The sequence below is a fragment of the Acanthopagrus latus genome, chromosome 1, assembly GCF_904848185.1.
Source record: "Acanthopagrus latus isolate v.2019 chromosome 1, fAcaLat1.1, whole genome shotgun sequence".
NCBI lineage: Eukaryota > Metazoa > Chordata > Actinopteri > Spariformes > Sparidae > Acanthopagrus > Acanthopagrus latus.
The window spans coordinates 22,724,265-22,752,240 of NC_051039.1; the positions used below are offsets into that span (position 1 = coordinate 22,724,265).

The 27,976-nt window shown below is 43.0% G+C and overlaps 3 protein-coding genes across 3 annotated transcripts; all 3 read left to right on the forward strand.

Annotated features, from left to right (window-relative positions):
* The first annotated feature begins 426 nt into the window (after positions 1-426).
* Positions 427-5,245, forward strand: metrnlb (meteorin like, glial cell differentiation regulator b). Its single transcript, XM_037111392.1, has 5 exons — positions 427-872; positions 2,320-2,503; positions 2,614-2,839; positions 3,900-3,959; positions 4,385-5,245. Exons 1-5 carry the CDS (start codon positions 778-780, stop codon positions 4,699-4,701), a joined length of 882 nt encoding a protein of 293 aa, XP_036967287.1. The 5' UTR covers positions 427-777; the 3' UTR covers positions 4,702-5,245.
* Positions 5,246-8,685: 3,440 nt separating this feature from the next.
* LOC119032168 (polymeric immunoglobulin receptor-like) lies at positions 8,686-22,980 on the forward strand. Its single transcript, XM_037121097.1, has 16 exons — positions 8,686-9,010; positions 10,539-10,585; positions 10,784-11,110; positions 12,184-12,504; positions 12,678-12,974; positions 13,586-13,684; positions 13,883-13,990; positions 15,128-15,198; positions 15,716-15,852; positions 18,790-18,836; positions 19,158-19,490; positions 19,575-19,874; positions 19,964-20,047; positions 20,838-20,936; positions 21,031-21,077; positions 21,700-22,980. The coding sequence occupies exons 2-16, from the start codon at positions 10,543-10,545 to the stop codon at positions 21,823-21,825; spliced, it is 2,439 nt and encodes an 812-aa protein (XP_036976992.1). The 5' UTR covers positions 8,686-9,010; positions 10,539-10,542; the 3' UTR covers positions 21,826-22,980.
* A 1,096-nt stretch (positions 22,981-24,076) lies between these two features.
* tekt4 (tektin 4) lies at positions 24,077-27,830 on the forward strand. Its single transcript, XM_037109064.1, has 7 exons — positions 24,077-24,740; positions 25,098-25,168; positions 25,259-25,402; positions 25,480-25,566; positions 25,727-25,862; positions 26,809-26,963; positions 27,037-27,830. The coding sequence occupies exons 1-7, from the start codon at positions 24,213-24,215 to the stop codon at positions 27,248-27,250; spliced, it is 1,335 nt and encodes a 444-aa protein (XP_036964959.1). The 5' UTR covers positions 24,077-24,212; the 3' UTR covers positions 27,251-27,830.
* Positions 27,831-27,976: the final 146 nt, after the last annotated feature.

Below are 27,976 nucleotides of genomic sequence, written 5' to 3' on the forward strand. Positions count from 1 at the left end.
TGTTTGCAAAGCACACACACTCACACACAGACACACAGGCTCATACTGTTTGTCCCTGGCACTGGGAGCGGATTTAACCGAACACAAGGAGCTGATAGGCCGAATGGAAGCGAATTAAAACTGTAAAAGTTGACCGTTTGTGTGATTTATTGATTTTTTTAATTTGTTGATTGTATTTTTTACTCTCTATCTCTTTATGGTGAACGTTTCAAACACTGCTCCAATTATTGATTATCACTGTCTCGGGCTCTGGTGAGTGCTCTTTACCAATCAATGGTCCGATTTCACGTGCGTAAAAGTTTGATGGCACTTTTTAAATCTGAAATAAGAAGCTCGAGGGCGTTCTCTCTCCACACACACACACACACACACACACACACACCCACACACACACACACACACACATCTTTCAGTGGGAACATGTGGGGGTGGTTTGGAGCGGCCGCTCGCGTGTCACTCCAGTCTACTCCGCTTCTGGCACGCGCCCCCGGTGACATGACGCAGAGCGCACGCAGCAGAAGTGTTTTTAACAGTCTCCCAGTCCTGCAGCGCGCGCACACACACGGCTCCGCTTCCCCGACATCTCTCGTCAAAATGTGTTCCTGCCTCGGACGCATCGTTTGCCTCGGCTGAACCCGCCATGTAGTCCGCGCGCGCCGAACGGATCTCTGGGGGATATCTCGCGGCTGGATTTTTTGCGGTTCGGGAGCAGCAGAGCGCGCGGGATCGCTGGTCTGCCGTGCGGGATCCGGGGACCGCCGGGGCGGACGGGCCACCATGCTCCGGCCGTGGGCTGCGCACTGGATCACCGCTGCGCTCCTGTGCGGGGCGGTGGCGCAGTACTCCAGCGACCAGTGCAGCTGGCGAGGAAGGTGAGGATGAGATCAGGAGCAGATAGCAAGCAACCGATGAGAGAAGGAGAGTGTACTGTTACCACCGGAGACAAAGAAAACACACCTAGCGCGCGATTCGGGGATGTTATCGGCACGTTAGAGTCATTTTCTTCAGGAATAACACAATCGTAAGGTTGTTCTGTGAAGTGATCTTGAACTTTGCACTAATATCTGTGGATAGTAAGTCGTGTGGGAGTCATGAGAGGAGCTTCAGCCGTGTGTGAGAGGGAGGCTGCGTCTTTGAACCGGTTCTGTTGTGCATTACAGGGGATCTCAAATGGGGTAACTACACGCATGGGTGTTCGATTAAGATTTCCATGTAACCCTCGGGAAGGGCAGTGGAAGGTCAGAGAGTAGAATGAGTGACTCTCACATCCTCCTGCAGTGAAAGGCAGCGGAGGATGCTACTGGCCGCTTTGTGCCGCTGCTTGTGGTTACTACTCAGAAATCTTATGACGTCAGATCTCCGTAAATTCATGTGGGCATTTGTATCAAAGTCTATTCTTCTAAATCCGTCCAAGAAAGGAACTGGTAATAACAATTCAGTTTGGTCAGGAAGCGCCTGTATTGAACCGTTTTGACGAGATTCTCCACTTTAAAGGGGCACTGTGTGGTTTTGGAGAAGAAATTCAAACTCAAAAACAAGAGAAGTGAAGTAATGATACAAACTCAACTGGATAAACAAAGAAGGAAAAATAAGGTCTCAGAGCCCCGTCTGAAGCTAGAAACATGGCAGGGTCCGCCACATATGAACAGGGTAAACAGTATGAAGTCGTGTTGTCCCTTAAGGTTAGTTTGTTTATTCAGGCATGAAAACAAAGAGAGTTTGATTATTTAGGTTCTTTAGGTATAAAATAAAAGATAAATGAATAAAAACGCAAACACAAACTACAATCCAAAACTACATACTGCCCCTTTAAGATCATGGAACTCTCCTTGTGATCAGAGGAATGTCTCTGCTCCGGTTCCTATCTTGAGTAAATATGGCTATATGGGGCCTTTGATCACGCCTCCAAGTCCCCAAGTCATAAAAAATGACTTTGCACTGTGTGTTGTAAAGTTTCTCGGCCACCGACTTCTAACGACTTAATAGCCCAATCAGTTCCTGGTGTTGAGGTAGCTTATGCACATCAGAGACGAGCGACCTCATCCGCCCGAAGTGAGAGATTTGTTGGCAGGCAGCTGCGCCAGAGTTGCTCTTAATGAGTGCTGCAGTATTATTAAATCCCTTGCATGTTTCCATAACTCCGGCATCATAGATTTTTATACAGGAACATATTTTAGGGCTCTGAAGATCCTGGATCCAAGTTTCCTTATTGCTGGTTGCTCGACGGTTTTAGGCACTCGATCCAAATCTCCAGAGAGCAAACTTGCACGCCTGTTGTTAAAAATATTGCAGAAATGTAATCTGCCCTGTCATCCGCAGCGGTTTGAGCCACGAGTCTCACCGTCGAGATGTGGAGCAGATCTACCTACGCTGCTCTCAGGGGTCCCTGGAGTGGCTCTACCCCACAGGAGCCATCATTGTCAACCTGCGGCCGAACACAGAGCCCTCATCTGGACACATGGCAGGTCTCCATGTGTGCATCAAACCCCACACGCACTCCCAGGTACATTATGGCGCCACGTATAAGAAATGAATGTTCAGAATGTAACCACTGCAGTATGATGTGTCAGATGGATGGAGCTCATACGTGCGCTCCTGGTCCTTGGTGTTCAGGGTTCTCATGTGTATCTGGAGCGTGCCGGGGATCTGACGCTGCTGCTGGCAGAGAAGGACCACGCTCTGGACACGGTGCGCTGCTTCAGCCTGGCACAGGGAGCTCTCTTTGTGGAGGCCATCCCTCAGACAGACATCAGCCGGAGGATCACAGCTTTCCAGTACGAGCTGGTGCCCAGTCAGGGCCCCGGGACACACATGTATCCATACCTGCACCCTGGTTTAGGTAAGAGAATTCATTAGCAGTAGTACTAGTAGAATTGCATTATATTAGTATTATTCATTATTTTTATTTGGCCCTGGTGTTGTGTTGTTGGCTTTTAAAGGCACTGAGATTTGTTCCACCAGGAAAAGTCACGTGTGTTGTGATTTTCTGTGTGAACAGTGACACTGAATGTTTTATCTACATGCCTAATTCAATTTCTAATTCATTTAAGTTGAGAATGGAAACCATTGTGTAAATTATTTTTCTGTGAAAAAACACAGTTAAACCACAATAACCAATGCAGTAGCTGAACTGTCTTAAGTGAGACTGCGTTTACTTGAAGTTGTTTTTCGTGCTGTCTGTTTATGAAAGAAATGATTCAACTGGTTAGACTCCTCAGACCTGACACAGGCCGTCTTCTCGCTGACATGAAGTGAAGTTGACAAAAGGCCACTTTTCTGTGTCACCCCTATTTCTTCATCTCACCTCCATGCTCCAACACCCATACCTCCCCCACTTCCTCACTCCCACTCTCCCTTGTCACAGATAGACTTATGAAAACAAGCAGACCAATCAAAAGGTCACGTTAGGGCCAAGCAAAAGGGTCAGCCAATCGTCTCTCAACTGTCAATCAAGAACAGACTTACCAACAACCCCCCCCCCGGACAAAAACCAAGACAGGGAATTTTGGGTAGCCCACCCATATGAGTCAAGCGCTCTCCTAATGAGACAGAAGACAGCCTGTGTGTGTGTGTGTGTGTGTGTGTGTGTGTGTGTGTGTGTGTGTGTGTGTGTGTCTGGACGGTTTATAGCTGTTTTTATAGCTGACGGGGTCAAGGGGTAATTCTGTGATTACGCCTCCCCCCTCACCTGCTGTTCTCACTCACATGCTCTCTTGATGTCTCTCTTTGGTCTCATAAGCAGCGAAAGAGAGAACAGGAAGCAGAGTATGCGTGGCAAAAGTCACAGGATGATACAAATGCGACTGACCAATGAAAATGAATCATGGAAAAAAAGAAGAAAAAAGTGTTGTTTTTTTCTTTTGTGAAAGTATTCAATGTTTTCACGTTTTCCATTTTAGTCACCTGCAAACCCTGCTCTGATGAGGAGGTCCTTATGGCTGTGTGCACCAGTGACTTTGGTAAATACACAAACACAGGCACACATGTACACATCGAAGGAATGGTTTGACATCTTGGGAAACACACTTTTTCCATTTCTTGTGGCGAGTCAGATGAGGAGATCGTTAGCGCGCTCACGTCCCTGCGATATTGATAAAACCCGAGCCAGAACCACGTTAGCTTAGCACGAAGACTGGAAACAGTGGGAATATTGAAAGTGATAACAACATGGTGACCACACATTACTAAACGTTACTAAAAATGAGGAGTAGTATTGCACATGATATTGAGAGGTAGTGGTAATGGTGCACATAATATTGGTTTTATTGTTGTCAGTGTCGTTTGTTTCAGAAGTTTAAGTTACATAGGCACACTCTTTCATTGATTGATTGATTGATTGATTGATTAAATCTCCTCTTCATCTCTCCTGTTCCTGTCTCTGTAGCCGGCAGTGGCACGTTTCATCGAGTGGCGCCGGGCACTAACGACCACACTGCTGCCATGGTGACTCTGAGTCGGCTGTTCCGACAGAAGAGCAGGGTGTTTGCCTGGAGTGGAGCCAGAGGAAGACGCTGGAGTGGACACATCAGTGTTCCAGCACAGTGTGGTGTGCATCCTGGACGGGATGAGTACCTTTTGACTGGCTCTGTTCATTTTGGCGAAGCCTGGCTTGGCTGCGCGCCTCGCTACAAGGACTTCCTGAAGCTGTATGTGAGAGCGCAGAAAGCAGGAAAAAACCCATGTCAGATAGACACGGACTGAGAGATCTCTCTTCATGGCCCTGGGCGACACAAGGTGGAGCGCCTCTTAAAAAAAGTCGGTGAGAAAGACGCAAAGAGGAATAAACAGAAAATGGCCCTCTGGCCTTCATTCTGTGGCGCCATGCAACTTATTGTTGCCTTGCAGAAGAAAAGACAGTCTGAACATTTCAGTAGCCAATGTGCTGCCTGTGCTTTTTGTGTAAATGTGGTTGTGCAGGAGTGACACAGTGATAGAATGAATGAATGAATGAATGAATGAATGAATGAATGAATGAATGAATGAATGAATGAATGAACGATGAGCTTAAATTAATTTTGTGCCTTACCGGTTTCTGTTTTTATGCTCGTGACGATACCGCTTGTGTGATCATTCTTGAAATGAAAGTTTGCTTTGTAAAAAGCTTTCTGTAAAGTTTAGGAGTCTTCTGACAGAAGTGAACAGTGTGCAGCTCTGTGAGTCTTCATGTACTAAGTGTGTGTCTGTGTGTTTTGCTAATGAGTTCAAAGGGTCTATATATTTCCAGAAAATAAAACGCCGTCCTTCAGCTTGTGTTTCTGTTTAATTCACAAAAGGTGTATATATTAGATTTTTCATTTCAATTAGGGGCCTTTCCTTATATTCCATTAGCAACTCAGTCTCGTCTCACACACTCTGGGGCAAGGCCAGGCTCAGTGTGGTAGCGCTGCAGATGAATAAAAACAAAAGGCGACTGACGTTAATAGTAGGGCCAAAAAAATGAAGCATCAAAAGTCACCAGCCTCTCGGTCGGTCCACATGGACACAAACAAAGACGTATTGTCCACCTAACGACGACCATAAGCTGGCAGGAGAGCAGCAGTGCGTCACTGCTGGCGTAGCTACCCCCACGGAGCTTTGACGAGCCACTGTTCTTGTTGGCATCCTCTAGCCTGTGTGTGTGTGTGTGTGTGTGTGTGTGTGTGTGTGTGTGTGTGTGTGTGTGTGTGTGTGTGTTCATGCAATAGCTGAGAGTAAGAGTAAAAGCAAGAGAGGTGATTATTTTTTCCACGTAGACGATCAGGTCCAGTTCAGTAGCTAATGTTTTTTCCCCTTGAGTTTCATGAGAACAGACTCTTGAGGCCTGAAATATCGCACACAGAATGTTCAGACTAACAAGAGGCTACAGGACGGCGATGGGGCCTGACAGCAGCCGAAACTCTCCTGTCAAAATTTCAACTACTATCAGATGGATGGACGGCTGAGACTATGAGAGCTTGATGGGTGGAGAGCTGAAAGAAGAGGCGGATGTGTGAGTGACCTTAGAGGGGTGTGTGCCCACCTCTCCCTTGCACTGCTGTCAGCAGTTGTGTGTGTGTGTGTGACACTTTCCTCAGGAAGAGCAAGAATGTGTGGAATGTCCCCTCCCACGCACACACACACACACACACACACACACACTTCCCTTTGCAGTGGCAAACTGTACTACGAAATGAAATCGCCCTTAAACTTCCACTGTATTATTCCTTAATTCCCGGCATGCATAGTAATCAACATTGAGGTGAGTGAAAGCAGCGTTTCTGTGGTTTCAGTCTGCAGTGGTGCACAGACAGGGAGAGAAGAGCCTCATTTCCACAGGAAATACCTAGTATGGTACCGGGGTCTTTTAATGTTAGCCAGCATTTGCTAGCTAACGTTGCTAATGTTAACTAATGTCGACATTAACTAGCATTAGCTACATTAGCTTGTGCACAAACCTGCAGCCACTTGAGGGGGCAGCTGATTCGAAAAACAGTGGTGGTGTAATGTGAATGTGATGGAACGGGGAGGGGGGGTTGGAATGGTGCATTTCGTGGCTGAATGTTATCAATAACACCTTTAAAGGGCCACCCCAAAGAGTTGCACTCCCATGAAGTTGATTATATAAAGAATGGCCAAAATCAAGGCAGCGGGCTGAGTTACCCGGACTTTTAAGGTTTGTTCAGACAGAAAGCAAAGTGAGTTTTAGTGGCGGTTGAGATTGCATACCGTGCAAACAAAGATAGGATGGGCCTGAATTCACCTGAGGGCCACAGGAATTGACACAAAGTCAGTGCAAGTTCGAGACTGAATTTATTTGATGAATTTTGCAAAAGAAATCATAGCCTCAGATGCAGCAGTCAGTTCTGTGACGTTAACTGACTTCCTCTGATGTGAGTAAAGTGTGTGAGAGAGAAGTCAAGAGAGTAAGACGTAGAGGGAGACATGGCACATAGCTTTAAGGTTTAAGATAGGCCCTAAAGACTTGAGAGGGTCGCCTATATATAACAGTCCCCTCCCCTGTGTGTGTGTGTGTTTGTGTGCATGCGTGCGTGTGCCTGTGTGTTTGTCTGCCTTGGGCTGTAGCTTGAGAAGACCACAACACACGCGCCCTGCACACTGCCGACATGCAAACAGGCCACACTGCAGAAACCCAACCCACGGTACAACACCCAAAACCCCCCTTGGCAACCCAACCTGGCAACAGCTCAGCTCGCCTTGGCATCCTCGCTAATTCGGGACGCACTTACCCCGCTGCACAGGGGTCCTAATGTTAACCTTTCGGTGGGAGAATGTGCGGGATATGGAAACAGTTTGTGCCGCAGTATGCGAGAGGCACAGCTGAGCGGTCAGCTGGAGTCGAGGGAATGGCTGAGCTCAGGGAAAATACACACATGCTTTCACCCACATATACCGCCACTGGTATTTTATAATGCACTGGCCAGGGTGGGGTCAGTGGTTGTAGCAGTGGCACAATATCTCAGGCCGTGAATATGTCTGGTTTCTACAGAGGGTCCGAGCTAATTGTGACATCTTATGAAGCTGTACGCACAGAGAAGGATTCAGCCTGAAGATCATCTTATTAAAACCAAACGTGTTTTAACTGCAGATCTTACACTCCTTTTACTGCTAGAATAACAACTGCAATGATTCTTGACATTTTCAGTGTTTCTGTCTGAGGAGCTAAATGATTTTTGGTAATGTTTAGAATTCAGTGCTCAAGTAATGTCAGAGACACAACTCAGAACATCCTGCATCAATACATTGCTAAATGGATTTCTAAAATGATTTTTTTAAAGGTTTTTATGAATTGGTTTTGTTGCCACATAAAGTACATCAAGAATTTCTGCTCACCCTGTGAAAACAGTTGTCTGGCAGAATAAGGCTCTGAAGCTCTGATGAAAAAGCATGATGTCATGGTGATGAAACCTGTTTGATGACAGCCAGCGACTAGCTGTCACCAGAAGTGGCCGCACCCTTGAAGTTCCTGTGAGGTTTAAATCGCTGGTTAAGTGTTTGCATCACGTATGTCTTGCTCCATATCTCGCATATACACCAGTATCAGGCCCAGCAGAGGCAGTAAGACTATTGCAAGGGTATTTTTTGAATACTACTTTTGTTTGTAACTTCCTGTAAAATCATTTCAAATGTGGATGACTCATCCTGCACTCAGGGGCATATGTTGATCTTTTTTTGGTCTGTCCAATAAAAAGTTTCTTCATTTTAATGACGCTGCGTTGAATGTATGATTGAAAACACAACTTTATAACTTTATTCAATATTTTGGGTGACATTGGGTCACGTTTAATGGAGAAACTATTTTGCTGGTTTTCCCACTGCTGCTTTGTCTCAAGCAGCTCTGGACAGATAGCTTTCCTTGTTGCTAAAGCAAGTGCGAACAAACGTTCTGATAACCAGCTGCCTGTCTGGGAGCAGCTCCAGACTGTACATAGCCTTCAAGAATGATGGTGGAGGCCAGGAATTTATGGGGTTTCGTGGTACCTGTAGACAGAGTAGCCCTTTTCACACAGACTCTGCATTATCTCTGCAGTGGCGGTTCACCAATGCTCTGCCGTTGTTTGTTCACACAGAACCAAGCAGCTCCGGCGTGAGGACACACCAGTGTGTAATTCACACAGAAAGCTGGCGTTGCAGATCCTAAAGAGGCGTGATGGTACCTGTCATGACGATGACGTCTGTGTGTGTGTGTGTGTGTGTGTGTTTTTTTTAAGGTGTTGGCCCGGTGTCTTCCTGTCAATCTATACATGTACCTGCTGACTGTTTATAATCTTATTGATGATGTTGTACTGTGTTGTGATCAAGATCCTGACCCACCAAAGAGCCTGGAAAGTTGTTTTTTGCTCTATGTTACATAATTACGTATCTTACGTAATCACTGCATCAGTAAACTAAGATGTTGTCTGCCTCTCTCACTCACAGTGAGGGAGGCTGTTTTCTGGGGGAAAGTTCATTGAAGTCTAAGTCGGGAGGTCGTGGTAATTTTTTGCAAGACAGTAACTACAACAACAAAATAGTGGAAGGAGACAAACACATGGTGAGTAAAAGTTTTTGTTTGTGAAATGTGACAGAGGCATTAGGACAGACAGGATGACAGATACTTCTCCACTTTTAAGCGTGTTTCTTTTACTTTTACTGTTTGGTCCTGTAACGTTGCTTTGTGGCACTTTTTATTTCATTTTGTTAGGTTGCCTGTCTCCCCAAACCTGGCAAAAAAGACAACCCAGTACCGTATTCCCTTGGCAATGTTAGCCACTGTCTTCTTCTCATTCTTCCTTCCTGGTCGGACGGTGTCCACTGGGAGTGAGACAGACTGATGCCTGTTTTCACAGGAAACACATAACTTTGCTGATAAAAGTATCACTTTATTAGCTCTTTCATGGTGACATTAATTAGTTATTTAGTTACTGAACTTTAAACAATTGAGTTGTATAAAAATTCAAGCCTTTACAGTTGTGATTAGTGGAAAAATTAGCAATAGAGACCAAAACTTGTGTTTCTCCTGTAAACTTGGGTGTTGTAATATGTGGGTCTGAATATGAAGCCTGCCATCGGAAGAATTGCAGCTACTGGTTCTTCAGTCAGTGGCAGGCTCAGGAAGTGCAAGGGGCAGGGTCTTTAGCAGCGTACAATGTGTGTGATGTTGAGTGACATTTAATAGCTCCTAGCTGTTGATTTTATGAATGAGAGCTTCTGAAGGTTGTTTCCGCCACAAAATAACAAATACAGGTCGGTAATATTGAGTATGTTTTTCTTGTGGTCTACTTTTACTGTATTTATATCTTCTTAAAAGACAACAGTTACTACAACTACTGTGAAATACAGTACTTCTTTGAGCCTGTAGTATTTCATTATAAAACCTCTGAAAGGTTTATTTGAAAGCCAGATGGCCACCACTTTATTCTTGTGTATTAAGATTCAGACATGTCAGTGTGCATTGCATCTCATAACTTGAAAGTGAAAGTGTCTTCACTTTCACTTTCTGAGCACTCCTAAAATATTTCTCCCAAACAAGACAAAATATTGAATTATATCAGACAGATAACCATGTTCTGATTGATAGTTCATTTATGAGTTTTATTTATGTACCATTTACTGTGTCAGTGTATGAGTATATAGGGTAGGGTATAGTGCCCCTTTGTGGCAGCAGTGTGAACACTTGATTGAACTTGTAAAGCAAATTTCACAAACTATGATCTTAAAGGAACTGTTTGTACTTCGGATGTTAACAAGGATGCCATAAAATCAATGAATGTAGATATTAATTACCACTGCCCTGACTGGAGTGAAGTGGAGCTTGTTTCCTCTGTACCACATAGGTACATCTATATCTATCGATATACAGTATATCTATATATATATCTATATCTCTCTCTCTCGCTCTCTCTCTCTCTCTCTCTCTCTCTCTATATATATATATATATATATATATATATATTGGTCAAGGTTGGTGATCAGAATGAGGAAGTGACAGTTTGCAGTGCACACTGTCACACTGTCACACTGTCACCACCCTAACCCACCATGGCAATTTTAATATTAGATGTGTTTCTGTTTCTTCGCAGTAGAATGAGGATGTGGAGCCTTCAGAGCCTGCTGTTCACCCTCTGCGGTATGTTTCATTACAGCTACCCATGTTTCTGTCTATGATAAGATAAAATTGACAAAATTGAGGCTGCTTAAACCTAAAATGGGAACATATATGACAATTTCCAAATGCTTTGTTTGTTTGTTTGTTTGTTTGATTGTTTGTTTGTTTGTTTGTTTGTTTGTTTGTTTTGATGAATTCCATCTTGTCTACTCCTTGCAGTTGCTCTGAGCTGTGTGACCAGAGCAGCAGGGTTGATCCATGTCTATGGATATGAAGGGAGAGAGGTTGATGTTCCTTGTCCCTATGAAGAGGGATATGACTCTTATGTGAAGTACCTGTGCAAGAACGACTGTGCCTACGAGGATGTTGTTGTCAAGACAGAGGGAGCATGGGAGAGCAAATACTCCATCAGAGATGACAAAACAAGTCGAGTGTTCACAGTGACCATCTCTAAGTTGAGTCGTGCAGATGCTGGCAAGTACTGGTGTGTGGTGGAAAGGAGTGGAAAGGACATCTACAGTGAAGTAAGGCTGGAAGTAGAACAAGGTAAGTAAATAACAATAGAAACAGTAAAATAAAATTTTACCAGTATTGTATAGAGTAGCTGGAGGTTGTATTTAAATAAAAGCAGATATATTGTTTTAAAATATTACTTTGGTAAAAGTGAAAGTCATCCATACGAATAGTACTACAGTAAAAGTCTGAAAGTGTCTCATATTAACTGTACTTAAGTATCAGTAGTCATTTCCGGCAATAAATGTACTTCTGTATCAAACGTACAAGTAAAAGTAATACTTACACATGCACTTTATACTATGGGTCGTCTGATTGTTGACCTGGCCCATTATTGTGTCTGATATTCAGCATTTAAAAAAAAAACATGGAATCTATGTTTTTGTTGTTCTTTCTATCTGACTGCAAATTAACTACATGAATTCTAAAACATTCTAGTATGACTCTGATGACGCCTGCAATCTACAAAGTCACTAGTAACTAAAGTTATCAAATAAATGTAATGGAATAAAAGCACAATATGCTGTGTCAAGTAGAAATTGGAAATTGGACACTGCACCTAATCTGATGACTTGTTTCCAGCAATGTCGCTCAGTGTCCAAATTGCATTTTTTGATACTCCTATAACACTGTTTGGCTCATTACAAGCAGTTTAAAGACAAATTGTGTGAATGGATACAGCAGAGAGATATTGCCTTTTTAATTCCACACATTCCTCCTTACACTACCCACGATGTATGACTGAATGACATTACTGGAAACAATTTATCTGATTACACATAACCCCCTCTGGAGCCACAAAAGGCCTTATACTACTTTTTCCACTTTACTGAGTAAAATTGGTGAAGTTACCCTTTTAGCACTTTTCTGTGAGGCCAGGTGCACTTCATCGCTCAAGGGCCAGAGGGGACAGGACAAACAGCACAAGGAACACATACAGCCATACTGGAGCTGTGTCTGCATAATGAACACTTTCACATTTAATCTACTGTATTTCAACGCATTTCACTTCAGTACACTTTTTTTGTCTTATTTTACATTGTGACTTTGCTTTTTTATACATCTGTACTTGCGACAGTCTGTGATGTTGTTTATTTCACTGGCAGACACCTGCTGTGACCAATCCATCACACTCCAAACTCACGAGGGAGCTACAGCATCCTTCGATTGTCCATATGCGCCTGCGGACCAGAACAACCTGAAGTACGTCTGCCGAGGAAACCTGAGCTCCACATGTCTGCAGCAGGCGTTGATCAACTCTACCAGCCAGCAAAGTGGAAGGTTCAGGCTTCAGGATGACACGAGGGTGAAGACATTCAAAGTGACGATTATCAGCTTGATCCAAGCAGATTCTGGGCGGTACCTTTGTGGTGTGCACAGAGACACCGGCCTGGATGTTTTCACTGCCGTTGACCTGCAAGTCAAAGGTGAGTGAAAATGATTCTTCCTCATCCTACAGGAGTAAGCCGTTACCCTACACATGTCAAATGTTTGAAAGAAAAGTTGAGCCATGCACATCATTTCTAATCTGACCTACAAAGAGGCTGCAGTGTTGTTAGATTCTTAAGAAAATGATGGCTCTCACGTCCTGTTCTAAAAGAGTGGTGCTGTGTAAAGTCAGAGAAACTGAGCGGCACCGTGGGAAGTCAAGTGACTGTGAGGTGTCCCTATCCACCACAACACAAGGATTACAGGAAGTTCCTCTGTAAGGGTGACCACCGAAAAGACTGCACAGACATGACAAGTCAGAGCAGGTTCATGCCGCAAGATCAACTCACCTCCAGCGTTTTCTCAGTGACAATCAAAGCGCTGAAAACAGGTGATGCTGGGACGTACTGGTGTGTGTCAGACCCACTGTGGAGACCCGCTAACTACACCAAGATTCAGCTATCCGTAGGTAAGATTATTAAAAGAGAAAATTGATAGAGAACACAGCTCAATATATGACGGTGAAGTTGAATGTAAGTTGCATACAGGCTTGATCAGTGGCGTGCGCAGACTTTTTGAAGGGCAGGGGGCAAAAAGAAGCGCACTTTAGCGCACATTTTGGCTCCCAAGAGGGCACTTTAGCACGCATTTTTCAACAATTAGGCCCCCCCTTGTGCACATCACTGGGTTTGATGCCAGTTATTTTGAGGCTCAGTTGGCATCATGTCACCATGACATAATGGATTTAATCCCTCTGCCTTTCTCCTGGACTCCCAAAACCACGCACTCTCAGTAATCACTTGTTTTAGCTGTAATTCGATCACTTTCCACAGATGAAATGTCAAGGAATCTTCATAATTACACAGTCACTCAGTCATTCATCCAACAACTGTTGAGGTATTTTTATGAAAAAAGGTTTGTCATGAAACTGACAATCACAGTGATATTTACAAATAAAATGTTGATATAAAAACACCCAGGGATTGTAAATATCTGTACAAAACGTTGTGCCCTGCAGCTAACAAGTCTAACGATCAGAATATTTGTTTACCGTATTAACAGGCTTTTTTTTCCTGCCAGACTCTCACGTGCCGGGCAGCACTATGATCCCTCACACCACTGTGGAGGAGCCTGTAAGATCACAAGCATCAGTCGGCATCCCTGGAACACCTGCCATAGGTGTGTGTGTGCGTGGGGGGGACATGTGGAGTACACTTACTGAATACATTGAATTATATGACACCACAGTTTCGAGTATTTAGTGCTCCTTCCCCTGTTTTTTTTCAAAGATTGTGATAAGATTAGTGAGATGTTTGCTTCACAGTGCTGTGTTTTAAGGAAGTGTAAAGTTTGCTCTGTTCATTTTTTTTGTTGCAGATGCAAAGAAGACCCATCTTGTGGTTTTCATCGTGCCCGCTGTGGTGCTCGTACTAATGCTTGCTGTCCTGGTCTTAGTTTGGAAATTCAAATGTCACAAAGTGCAAGGTATGTTCTAAATTATGGTGAATGCATGCACAGAACCCATGCATGCATAAACACAGGCATACACACATATACACAATAGCAAATGTTACTGGCCACTAGCCTAGGGGTACTTCGGCCAGAGGCTATTTTGCTGCACAGTCGTGGGTGGCTGTGCAGCTGTGAGCCAGTAAGGAACAGAGACAAGTTATCCGGCTGCGATCTACTCGCATGCCGTGTTTATTTTGCCTGTCGCTTGGCAGCAATCCAGCACAAAAATATTCTTCAGCTTTCTCAACATTATTGTTAACCACAACATATTTCTGTGTCAAAAACAAGCACTTGAACGCATCAAATATAGTGTATCCTCACTAACAGTCACAAAATGCACACATCACTAACCACTCAAAGTGGCCTACCAAGTTAAAGGAAATAATCCAACTTCCTGTATTGTAGCAATAGGTATACTTGCATGTAAGTTGAACACCACTGCATCATTACAATATCGAATGCATGAGAACAATTCAACAAAACAGTAAATAAACAATAAAAACATATCACATATATTATCCTTTTACTATAGAACTTCTTCAGTCCGTTTACAGAGAGCAAAATCACGTGGTGTCCGTCTAAACAACAATTACCAGGCCACAAAACTGCTACAAATTTACCATACTTTACAGAAAACTCTTGAACTCCAAATTGAATACTTTTCACCAAAATGTGCTTAGGAATTCACTACTCGCCACCTTTTTAACTTCGAAACGTGTCGAACAAACGTAAAGTATTCTCTTCACACAGTTAAGATGTAGCCATTTCAAGTTAGGTAGGTTAAAACAGTGGAAGCTACCTTGAGAAAATAATACACTGTACAGTACCGAACAATATTCCAACACGGTCTCTGAGTGCCTACATCAGCCATAAAACCGTCTGAATATTTATCTAACGTCCATGAAGTGTGATGGCTCATTTTGAGTTGCTTTAACCACATTTAACATGAGGCAGTAAGGAACACGGACAAGTTATCCTCTTGCAATCAGCAAGACATTAAGAAAATAAGGGGGGGTCAATTTTTCTTTCACCTTAGATAGAGGCTATTTTCCCACCCTTCTACCCAAGCAAACAAGCAATGTCACCATTTCTTCTGCTGTGTGTCTCCAGAAGCCGAAGTCGCCGACAGCGGCAACAAAACCAAGGCAGCGCGAGCAGAGAAAGTGATCCAAGCAGAAGACGTAAGTAAACAAAGCGTTGCTGGTAGACCAATGAGGCTGTGGCGTTCATTAGACACCATATTGTAAACACCTCACTGATAATTCACTGGAGTCTATTACACCCTCTAATGTACTATACAGATGTCTCCATCCCTTTGGGAGCATGAACATGTAAGAGAATTTCTGGTCTATTAGATTTTGGTATTTCTTCGGGTGCACAAGGACAATTTGGCGGAAAACTTGAGTCGTTGCCAAACACATGGAAGGTCTTTCTCTGGTGGCCATGAATGTCTACCGCAAAATAAGGCGGTCTGGAGGTTGATAGTGACTATCAGAAAGCATTTTTATGTACCTAAGTACTGAGCACAAGAACACAAAGCTGATCATTAGACCATTTTAAGTGGTGGATATTGTGGTGCATTAAGTGAATAATAAAATGTGTGCATACCATCTTGATTTCACATCTGCGTAACACCACCCTTTTCTCTGTTAAGTGTTTGGTGATATATATATTTTTTATTCTTTTTTGCTTTTTTAGATTTATGCAAATCAAGACGTAGTGTGCATGAACCAGGGCAACTCCTATGATCACTATGACGATGCAGGTGATGAGTCTGTGTATCAAAACACAGCAGATGATGTCTACTGTAACCAGTTTCCAATGAAAGCCAGGAGATGAGCAGCGCACAAACCTGAGAGGAAACATCACATCTTTAGGACATACTTGGACCCGTATGATCCTGTTTGTTTGGTCTCAACAACTGAACAACACATACTCACATACCACCGTGTTCCAACCTTTTTTTTTAAATTTTTCTGCCTGAAAGCTAAAGTAATCTGATTATTTGCACTTCATTTCTCTTTACCTTTACACTTGTTAGGTTTGTTTTTGTCAATGTATCAAACTGTCAAGCACGCCTGCACTCCTTGTCATTAAACCCTTTCAGCTTAATACAACATGCATATGTGTATTTTATGTTTGAATATTGTGCAAGGTTTCTTAACATTTTTAATATGTTTAGCTTCTCGAAGGCGCTCTTTACTTTGCCATAGAAAGAATGCAGGTGTACCTGAGGCGTAAGCAGTTCTGTCAGAGACAGTTTCTTCTAAATTTATCAGATGGTTTTATTTAAATTACAATTTGAGACAGTTCAAAATATCTCATATTCTCAACAGTAAAAAAATCCGGATATACATGTGTACTTGAACCTTTTTCCTCTTTCCTCTTCCATTAATCATGTCAAGACCCCTCAAATTAAACTTGCGGGGCCCGACCCCCATGTTCGAAATTACTGAACTTAATTACCAAACTCTATATAACTGGCTCTGTGTCATGTTACTGTATCTTCCACAAAGTTATAGGTCTGTTGCATATCAGACCAGTCCAACTCTAACGTCTCTGAGGCCGCATTGTTCATCCTGACACACACACACACACACACACACACACACACACACACACATTGTTGTGTGCCAGCATGTGCCCTCTGCTGGTGCCCTTCACTATTACACTGAATCCAGTATCAGATTGTTGATCTACGGAAAGAAGAATCAATAGGACATTTTCCAGGGCAGGGTCCGCCAGTAAAACAGTGTGAAATTGGGACCATTAAGGTCAGTTTGCTTATTCAGTCATGAAAACAAAGAGAGTTTGTTTATTTAGTTTGTTCAGGCATACAAATCTATCGAGAGCTTTCTCTTCTGATTCAAATATCTTCCCCAAAACTGCAGAGTGCAACACATTGTATACTCGAGTGGTGTTGTGCTGAGCATGTGGTCAGCATGACTTAATTTGTTACACAGACGGGGTGATGTTTCTCATACAAACTTCACACATCCAACAACTATCTCACCTCAGCACCACACTGAATGGAGGTGACGGAGAGCAGAAAGCTGCATATAGGCTCAGGTTACTTAATTAAACACATATCATGCACTAAGATGGTTAGCCACACTTGCTTTGTGTTTTACTGTAAAGATTCAGGCCTGCAAACTCAGTGTGCGATGGAAATCTGCAGTCATCCATTTTGGAGGTCTTACACAAAATGTTTGACATGTTAGTAAATATGTTTGTTTTCACAAAGGCCAGGGGATGTTAGCTTTATTTACCATGGCTATTGAAAGCAGGTTGAGAGAGCTTTCCAAAAGTGGAAAAAATTGGTAAGACTTTACACTAACGTCTTTGTAATAACCCTGATAAGCCTGTAAAGAGTTAATAGGTAATACAGCCCTTATAAGGATGTAATATTTTTAATAAGGCCTTGCTCTCACACCTTCAGCTGCAAACAGCATAGTCAGCTGTCATTAAGTGCTTGACAGTCTAAAATCTGCTCATCTTAATGAATCAAAAAGAAAACTTAGCACAGGTTTAAAGTTTATTTTATTTCAATAAAAAATGTTTTTCATAAATTCAAGATTTTCTAAAATAATCAACAGAATGTGAAGGAATAACAGTTTGAGGTTTTGTCAAAGGCATCTATGTGTTGGTAGCTATCAAAGTTAGCATGCAAACCAGTTCGCCCAAAGCCACTTTGTACTAGTCCAACAGTAAACAGCAACACCACCTCTCCAGTGCACTGAGCTCCTAGTCCAGGCAGAGCCAGATAACCTGACTGCTTGCTGCATGGTTAGCTGAGCTAACAATCCAAAGGCATCTACAGTTAGCAACAGTTAGCGGCTTCTCTGGTGATACGCTGCCCCCCTTTTGTTGAGAGTATTAATTTGATGAGTGGCAAGTTCTTTCATATTAGACCTTTAACAACGACAGAATAGGTGTTCAGTAAATGTCAATGTAAAGCAATTACAAACAACACAAGAAACTCATTAGTGCTCGTAAGCAATATATGACCTGTTTACAAGTTTCTTAAGAGTTATACTAATAAGTTTCTTATAAGAGTTTATAATTTTTTATACTCCCACCATAAGCATGTGTATCATGCTTTATTAACACCTATGCAGTCTTACTAACACATAATGTTTATAACTATCCCTTAAGGTCTGATAGGGCTGCTGTAAGTGATTTTTTCATTAAAATAAGTGTTAAATAGCTCTATTTTCCAACAGTAATCACTGTTATTTAGTGTTTGGTCAGTAACCCATGTCCCCCCTACCCCTGCTCATGTAATAAAAGAGAAAAGACATTTTCTGGTATTCGTGCCCTCTTTATCTAATCAGAGATCAGGACAGAGATCTCAATCGATCATCCTGTTGACTGCTGTGTCTGGCGATTATCACTCTACTTTCATGGGGTGACAGCAGGGAGGGGTTGCTAACCGCAAAAAGGACAGGAAGTTAGCTAAAACACCAACAGCAGCTTCAACTAACTCTTATTACCACAACTCTTAGGACCTTAATTTAAAGTGGTACCATTAGTGAAATAAAGGCAATGTTTGTATTCATTATTGATGACAGAGTTGAGTAGGTTTAAATGTCAGAGAAAGAGTGTGTGTGTGTGTGTGTGTGTGTGTGTGTGTGTGTGTGTGTGTGTGTGTGTGTGTGTGTGTGTGTGTGTGCACGCGTGTGTGTGTGTGTGTGTATGGGGGGGTCGGGGTGAGAGATAATAATCACACCTTCACAGCTACTTCAGCTGTAACTTGTCACCCTGCCTTGCAGTAGAATCAAGATGTGGAGCCCTCAAAACCTGCTGTTCATCCTCTGCAGTAAGTTCAAATTGCAAAAACACATTTAATGGACTTGTCAAAATCCGTGAGATTAAAATTATTAGATGTTTAGTAATTTAATCACAGGTAAAGTTAAACTCATTTAGGGTGAAGAACTGTAGAACAACTCAAACTTAGCCAAACGTAACACTGTTGTCATCATGTTCTTAGTTCTTTAATTTTCCAAACATGGGTTAGATTTTCTTCTGTTTTGTTTTTTTGTTTTGTTTTGTTTTTTTGGGGGGTTTTTTGTATTTTACTGATTAAAATCAAGACCTGTAACCAGAGTTGTTTCTATTTCCTTGTGTCTTCTCTTCGCAGTTCCTCTGAGCTGTGTGACACACGCAGCAAAGACAATCGATGTGTCTGGCTACGAAGGGACAACAGTCACAGTGTCCTGTCCCTATGACAGGGGATATATGTCTAATAGGAAGTACCTGTGCAGGAATGACTGTGGCAGTGACAGTGATGTTCTGATTAGCACGACGGAGGCGAAGAGGAACAAATACTCCATCCGCGATGACAAAGAGAAACAAGTCTTCACCGTGACCATCCCTGATCTTCGACGTACGGATGCTGGAAAATACTGGTGTGGCGTGTCCAAATTTGGATTTGATGACTACCCTTCTGAAGTAAAAGTGAAAGTTGAGCCAAGTAAATAAATAGAGCAATGAAATTGGATGATTGCAGATGTCTTATCAGATGTGCAAATACTTTAAACTCCTTCTACTTTAACAGAGTGGTGCTGTGTGAAGGCAAACAAACTGAGCGGCATCGTAGGACGTCCACTAACTCTGCAGTGTCCCTATCCACCACAGCACAGAAGCCACAGGAAGTTCCTCTGTAGGGGAGCCCATTACAGCAACTGTACAGACATGGCAACGAGTCAAAGCAGGTTCTCAGTACAAGATCATCTCTCATCAAGCTCTTTCATGGTGACGATCACAGAGCTGGAGGCAGGTGATGTTGGGACATACTGGTGTGGGTCAGACCCGCTGTGGAGACCCGATAACTACACCAAGATTCAGCTATCAGTCGGTAAGATTTGAAAACAACAGGAATAAAAACAACAGATGAACATATTTTATTTTTAAAACTCTGTGGAAACAAGCGGTTCTATGTGACAGTCTTCCCACAGCAGAGCAGCACTGTGACCCCTCACATCACTGTCGGGTTCCAATCAACACTCGTGCCCGGCGACCGTATCAAAGGTATGTGGGTGTTTGCACTCATGTGATTTGAAGGTCTATCGGACTGTCTAAAAACACCTAGACCTTTGTTCTACATTTTGTTAAGTTGTGTAAATTTTTTTTTCTCCTTGACAAGATTCAAACCCAGAGAAATACACAAGTTTACTCAAGGAAACGGTGTGTTTCATGTAGTTGTTATTTCGGGGATAGGGAAAACTTAAAGGCGTAAAACTTAACTCAATGAAACAATTTGTGCCTGAGTCACTGATAAGATATTCATCAGCAGTGCTGGTGCTTTAATGGCGATGGTGTGTGTGTGTTCAAGGCAACTCTTGGTGCATTCAGTTAATTTCCCCTCTTGCTCCAGTCGGCAGTCAACCTTACCAAACTCTTTTCTGATGCATGGATCACTGCTGCAGGTTGATAAACAGGAGGGGAAGATCAATCTGCATTTTAATCCCAAAATTGTAAAAGTAATTTCTGAGCTCCTCTCACATCAGTTAACAGTTCCTGATCAAAAGGGACAATCTGAAGTGACTCCAGATGTTTATTTAGGGTCGTGCCCTTATCCAGAATCTCTAGCCGGCTCCGAGCAGCTGAGCAGAGCTCCCCAGCAGCAGGAGTTTCATATCGTACTCATTGTATTGTCCCTCTGTTTTGTTTTAATTGAGAGACCCCAAGCAGCAGAAATTACACATGGTGCATTGAGCCAACACTGAGGCCAATGTCCTCATATAACATGAATGTCAGAGTCGTGCTGTTGATGTGTGTTTTCAGGAAGTGTTCTTCTCTCTGTTCTGTATTTTTCTAGATGTTACATCCATGCACGCCGTGGTTCTTGGCGTGCCTGCCGTTGTCCTGTTGATACTGGCACTCGCCCTGGTCATGGTTTATAAATGCAAAGCAGGAGGTATGCATCCCACACAACATGCACAAATTCACACAGTCACTTGCACATGAAGCTGGGAATCACCATGTCACGTTGCACACTTGTGTGTCTCCAGGACCTGGAGTCAACGTCAACAGGAAAATAACCATGGATACGACTACAGTAAGAGAACATGAATGACACAAATCTCACAAGAAGATCCAAGAGGCGATAATGATCATTCAAAATGATCATTCATTCATAAAAGTGTGGCAAATGCTGTAGAACATGCTGCTTATACCGTTCATCCTAGAGACACTAAAGTGGAGTGACAACTTGCTTTGAAATAAGATGAATGTACAGAAAATGGCATCATTACATAAATCAATAAGGTCCTTTATATATGTAACTGAGTATTTTTCTTTTTTTCTATCATCTACTATATTTCTGTTTTCTTTATCTGTGTGCATATCTCACATTGGCCTCCATATGAAACATGAATGTGTTCCGTAAATAGCTACTATATGCATGTTATAATATTAAGCCTGATAGTGATGATAAATAAAAAGTCCATAAGACGCAAAGATGACTTCATGAGGACAAACCTGATGGACAAATTGATCGAGTGACGACTGACATCACCATGTTTAGTCTCTGCTGCCAGAGAGAGGCCAAATATTTTTTTTTTTTTTTTACCAGTATACACAAATTAGCGCTCAGGAGCCAAACGTTAGCCAAATGTTACACCGCTCTCGTAAGTGCAACCGTGCCTGTTCATCTTTTCGTATGTTTTCTTCTCTTTCAGATTTATGAACTTGACGATGCTGCAGTTTACTCAAACATGGGCCCCTCCAAGCAGGTCGAAGATCAACAAGAGTCTGTGTATCAAAACATCACCTTGACAGAAGGTATCTACTGTAATGAATTTTAGTTTAAAGATCATGCTGATAAAACCTTTTAAGTAATACATTAAGGTGAAGAATACAATAATCTCTTTTCCTTAGAAAACATTGTTATCATTGTCAAAAGATAGTTTTAAAATGTCTGTCGGGTCCACAATGATTGTTTGGTTCATTGGCTCCAGCTCCTAACAAGGTCCTTCAGTCAACAGAATAACACCACTGGTATCACATGGGTTCAGTGTTTCGTCAGGATCAAGAGTCTTAGTAGTTGCCAGTTTGTGGAAAGAAATGTCATAATGACTGATTTCATACAGTGTGTGGCCGGCATACTGTAGCTACTGCCCTTACATTTGCCAGGTACCATTAACATTCAGTTCGTAACACCACCCATGTTAGCTAGTGCAACAACCTGGCAACCACTTGAGGGGGCAGATAAACAACAGCGATGTTGGAATGTAGGAGATGGAATATCACATTTAGTGGCTGAATGTTTTCAATAAGATCTTTAATGCACTTGCACTGCTTCTTTAAAAGTACAGATGACTGTATAATCTAAATATCCCACATGTGTTTTGGCAGTGTATTTGCAACTTTTCTAAAAGTAACTAAATAAACACACCACTAATAATCAGTGGTGGAATGACACATTATCAGCACAGTGTCAACCGTTTTTTGAAATGATTGAGCAGTTCAACATAATTCATTTGAAGACATAAAGTACTGTGGTGTAACTCTGGGCTGTTGAAGTGCGTTTGTTGGGGACTGTTTTTGTTTTTTGGCAGCAGGGAGTGTATGTAAGTTTGACTCAAAATCAACTAGTGTGTGTGTGTGTGTGTGTGTGTGTGTGTGTGTGTGTGTGTGTGTGTGTGTGTGTGTGTGTGTGTGTGTGTTTTCCTGGTAAGGAAGAGAAATGTTAGCCATTGCGTGACAGTGCCTGTGACTGCCTGAGTCCCTGAATCTTAATGACACAGCATTTGCCAGTTTGTTGACTCATCACCTCATGTCTCTGGGAACAGTCTTTTTGGAAGTCTTTCTCAGCTTTATTACTCAACACTGAAACGTTTTTCTTAGCATTTAGCTAAAACTCTGTTCCAACATAGAGTTCCTCCAGTGTGGGTAAGCAAACCTCTAGCGGTTCTATGGAGTACCGACAGGGCAGATGAGATTTGAAATCAAAATATCTGAATATATATATATGAAATATCTACAATAAATTCAATTTGAAATCTAAACTTTGAGAAACCACATTTGTATTCGGTATTCTCAGTTTCAATGCAATCGTTGCTTGCCTCTAGTCAACTGCCATGAAACCTCCTGGAACACAAGAAAAACAACAAGTGCCATCGTGTTCAAGATCATGTTTGTACACTGTGAGCAGGAAGCCATTTTCAACATTTAATGACTGAAGAAAAACAAGATAGTCTGAATGTTTAGCTTAACATCTAAAATGTATTGTCCCTTTAGCAAACTGACCACATCAATAAAACTGTTAGGGTTTGTGCTTGATGACGCAACAATTCTCAGTGTGACTGTCAGAACACATGGGTGGCAAACTGGCCTGATATCTGTCGTCAACATGATGGAGAGATGGACCAGATAAAACAGTAGTATCATGGAGGAACTTTCCATTTCGGTATAAATTCTATATGCACATACATTTCCGAATGTATGCCTTTGCACCCATCTGTCTTGCATATTATCGTATTCTAAATTCATATTTATGAAATTCATTCCACGTTCAGACCTCAAACTGTGAGCTCAATAGAGATCTGCATGCTTGGTCAACACGTGTTAGATCAGATGTACGGCTTCCGTTCTGCTCTCCAAAGTGCAACAGAAAGTTTTGTCTTTTGATCCTGCCCCCTCTGGTTACACAGTCATTCTACTGATATTTGGTTTCAGTGCCCATGATGCTTTGCAGTGCAGTGTGGGTGCGAGGATATAGGTGGTAGTGAGGTCACAGTATCAGAAAGCAAACAGTACATTACAAAACAATAACATCTTTTGGGGCCATGATTGTTGCTATACAGAACTTGTGGGTGTCTGTGGCTCAGGGATAGGGCCAGCTACAAAGGTTGCTGGTTTGATCCCCTGGTCTGCATGCATGCATGTAACTTCCATTTATCATTTCACACAAATACTTTTTGACTGACAGTGTAAATCATTATCACTACAGGCCTATGTCTTTAACGTATTCTCTTGTGTAGCATAATGGCATTGAGTTAATTGACATCAGTTCATTTGCTCGGCAGTCACCCGAGCCTCCTGTCAGCAGGTGTAACCAGGCAACACCAAACAAACACAGCTCTGATGCAGGACATTGGGAGCTGCGCGTCACTCGTGCTGCTTTTAATTTGGTTCAAAATCCGCTTTTAACACCTCATTGTTCTTGCACCTGTTGTTCAAGTGTAAGAAAATGAGCTCCGAGGTTTTAGTGTCAAGGCCGCACTATGACAGCAGGGCTGTGGCTCTGCGGGGGCCGGACAAAGAGCCCCCAGTGAGGCCGGAGCTCCCGCAGCCGTCCTCGGGCTCGGCCACCGCCGGGTACCGCTCCGCTAAATACCGCCCGTCCGAGTGGTTCTACAACTACCACAGTATCCTCCAGCGGGCCGGTACCGACGGCCAAACGGCCAGGAGCGTCCAGCGAGAGTCCAAGGTTCTCTACCAGGATACCGAGGCGGACACGCTGAAGAACCAGGCCGACGGAACACGTCTCCTGGGAGAGAGACTGCAGGAGATCCACCACTGGAAGTCTGAGCTGCAGCGGCACATCGACCAGCTGCGGGCCGACACCGAGGCCCTGCTGGCGCTAAAGAAGAGGCTGGAGAAGGCGCTGGACGCCTCCGAGGCTCCGTACGCCATCGCCACCGACAACCTGACCTGCAGGGCCAGAAGACTGGGGCCAGACCTGGTCCGGGACTCTGTGGAAGAGGAGCTGTTACAGGTGAGCAGTTAAGTTATACAACACAGCATGATGTAGTCTAGGAGCAGGGGCGCACACAGACACTTTGTATAGAGGGAACAGATGGGCCACTTAATTTCTTGAGGGGGGGACTTGTCCTATAAGTAGACTGTATGGACCAAGTGGAGCTGTGTATGAGGACGTCAATGAGGACCATTTAAATATATGTAATGTGAAATGTTTAAATAAAATGATAGTTAGATTAATTAATTATTAATAGGACAAATACAGTATTATTTTAACAACCTTGCTTTCAATTTAATAGGCTGAGAGTAGTTTGCTATATTCGTTAGGTAATGTCATACACATCAACATGGAGTGTGGCTGTGTGTTTTGCAGGAGGTGGACTTGATCCGGAGCGTCCAGGCTCTTCTGAAGAGGACTACAGCTCAGGTTGTCTGTCAGATCAAGTGAGTGTCAAAACAAGTTAAACTCTCCTATAATATCCTCCTTCGGTTTGAGGCTCCTACTTTGTGTGTGTGTCTTTGTGTGTGTGTCAGGATGAACAGAGAGGCCAAGCAGACGTTGGAGTTGGACTGGTCCGATAAGTACCAGGCCTACAACTTAGATGACCACAGTGGAAGATACAGTAACATGAGCCCAGATACACAGCACCACCCCAGCTCCGCCACCTTGCAGGACCAGTGAGTAAACTCTAGCACTGGAAACTACGAAACAGCTCGCATGATTTTGAGACAACCTGTCCTCTGGTCTGCTGCAGGGTGTGTAACTGCACATCTTGGACACAGTTTACACAAGACAACCTGACCAAGGCGATGCAGGAGGAACAGGCCACCAACAGTCTCAGGTCAGTCTGTTTAATCTGCCGCGGGGTGGTGGCAGCTGAACATGACAGTGTGACGTGTTATTTAAAGTTTTCAGTTAGACATAGTGAAGCTGTGTGTGTGTGTGTGTGTGTGTGTGTGTGTGTGTGTGTGTGTGTGTGTGTGTGTGTGTGTGTGTGTCAGACTGCTGGTGGAGCGAGTGCTGCACGACACCACGGAGGATCTGAGAGTCCAGTGCTCCAGAGTGGACCAAGCCTTCAGCCAGCGCTGTGTGCAGCTGATAGAGGCCAAGACCCTGCTGGAGATCAAGCTCCCCCAGGTGGACAGACAGACAGACAGACAGACAGACAGACAGACAGACAGACAGACAGACAGTGGTGGAGGGGGTTTTTGGATAATTTCTGTCAACATACTACAAGGAATTGTAGTTATGAAATGGTTATGAAACATTCTCTACGTTTCCTTTATTTTCCTTATAGATTCAGGAAATTCAGATAGAAACAGGCATTTTTTCACAATGCTTGTTTCACTGCAACCAAAAGTTGTCAATAAAAAAAATGTTTTTATGGTTATTATAAGGAAAAGGCCATACCATGAAATGTTTGTACCTGAAACATGACTCAAGCCACCATCAAAATAGCTTGTCAATCAACAAATCACGTTGGCTTTACTTGTATATATTGATATGTACGAACATCATGTTTTATAAGCTCTTGAATGTTATTTTATATAGAAATCTTAGTTTGCAAGGTGTCAATGCCTTAAGCTGTCAGATAAATGTGTATTTTGTAAAAAGTACAAAATATTTTCCTCTGACAGAAGTTGTGAAGTAAAAGTATAAAGTAGCATGAAAACAATGTACTCAAGTGCGAAATGTAAATCTAAGCACAGTATTTAAATTATTTTACTTCGTTACATTCCACCACTGGGGCGGCTGTAGCTCAGTGGGTAGAGCAGTGATCGAAAGGTCGCTAGTTCAAATCCCGGCTCCGGGCAAGGCTGAGCTGCATGTCGAAGTGTCCTTGCGCACGATACTGAACCCCACATTGCTCATCAGTGAGGGCCCTGCGATGAGCTGGCGACTTATCCCGGGAGTACCCTGCCCTCGCCCTGAGACAAAGCTGGGATTGGCTCCAGCAGCAACACCCCGTGACCCCATGGAAAGGGATAAGCGGTTACGGTCAATGACATGACATGACATTCCACCACTGCAGACAGAGGAGCTAACTGATTTTTTCTTGTATGTTTATTGATGGTGTGTGCAGATCTTGGAGCAGATTGCGGCTCAGGAGAGGAACATTGTAGCTCTCCAGCAGGCCATCCACAACAAAGAGGCTCCACTGAGAGTCGCTCAGTCCAGACTTTACCTGCGCTCCCTCAGACCCAACATGGAGCTCTGCAGAGACCAACCCCAGCTCAGGTACAGCCTGTCTCATCTCATTCTATCATCTCCCTTCTTTCCCTCTATCTTCACTTGTGTCCTGTGTCTGTAGTTTGGAAGGGGAGGTGAGGCAGCTTGATGCCACGCTGGCGTCTCTGCACCAGCAGCTGAGCGAGGCCAGAGGCTCCCTGTCGCACCTGGAGGAGTCCCGCATCACTCTTGAGAAGGACATAAACTGTAAAACTCACTCGCTGTTCATCGAGAGGGACAAGTGTATGACCCACCGCAAACGGTACCCAACAGTATCCACACTGTCAGGATACTGAAGACAGCGACTCAGCGTTTGTTTTGGAATTTGTTTTGGATTTGCTGTTTTAAAAGTCAAAATCCCAGATTGGTTTGTCTCTTTGCTGTGATGTGTGGTGGTGTAATTTTCAAGTTCATCAAATTATTAGAAGCTGACAACCACTGACAGGGTGATTTCCTCATTTTCATACCCCCCTATATGTATATGGAGGAAACACTACCCTTACATTTGATCAAACAATGAGAAGGTTGGACAATATGAATATGTGCTGATTGGCAGTTAGTTGAAACAATACAAGCAGTAAGAAAATGTGACCCTAAAATACATAGCCTGACCTCAGTTGGATGCACTGTTCAAATTGTTTCACCGGGGTTGTATTTGATTCCAGTAGAGATCTTCCTCTGCAGTGAAGTCTTTTTTTACGTAGTCTTCAACTTCCATATTTCAGAGGCGCAAGTTACGATTATCATACTAAAATCTGCTAAAAGAAATAGAAGAGAAACTGCTTATTTACTCATGTGATATCAGTGGCACACGTCATAATCTCATGAGCAGTCATGGGTGCAATACAATTAAAATAATGTGATTATTTATCTGCAGTCTGACACCAGAATGATTCCAGATGTCTGTACTGGTTTGGAAATTGGTTCCTTTCGGCTAACTGTGGGAGAGAATTAATAAAGTATAAACTTTTATCAGAAACTTTTTATCAGAGTCATGAATTGACTCATACACTTGAAGGAAA

Excerpts from the sequence above, each read along its gene's own strand:
- metrnlb (XM_037111392.1), top strand. The coding sequence starts at position 778 with ATGCTCCGGCCGTGGGCTGCGCACTGGATCACCGCTGCGCTCCTGTGC. Across the intron at positions 2,504-2,613 it reads AACCCCACACGCACTCCCAG|GGTTCTCATGTGTATCTGGA; the intron begins GTACATTATGGC and ends CTTGGTGTTCAG. Across the intron at positions 2,840-3,899 it reads ATACCTGCACCCTGGTTTAG|TCACCTGCAAACCCTGCTCT; the intron begins GTAAGAGAATTC and ends TTTCCATTTTAG.
- LOC119032168 (XM_037121097.1), top strand. The coding sequence starts at position 10,543 with ATGAGGATGTGGAGCCTTCAGAGCCTGCTGTTCACCCTCTGCG. Across the intron at positions 15,853-18,789 it reads TTTCCAATGAAAGCCAGGAG|TAGAATCAAGATGTGGAGCC; the intron begins ATGAGCAGCGCA and ends CCTGCCTTGCAG. Across the intron at positions 21,078-21,699 it reads TAACCATGGATACGACTACA|ATTTATGAACTTGACGATGC; the intron begins GTAAGAGAACAT and ends CTTCTCTTTCAG.
- tekt4 (XM_037109064.1), top strand. The coding sequence starts at position 24,213 with ATGAGCTCCGAGGTTTTAGTGTCAAGGCCGCACTATGACAGCAGGGCT. Across the intron at positions 25,403-25,479 it reads TCCGCCACCTTGCAGGACCA|GGTGTGTAACTGCACATCTT; the intron begins GTGAGTAAACTC and ends GGTCTGCTGCAG. Across the intron at positions 26,964-27,036 it reads AGAGACCAACCCCAGCTCAG|TTTGGAAGGGGAGGTGAGGC; the intron begins GTACAGCCTGTC and ends CTGTGTCTGTAG.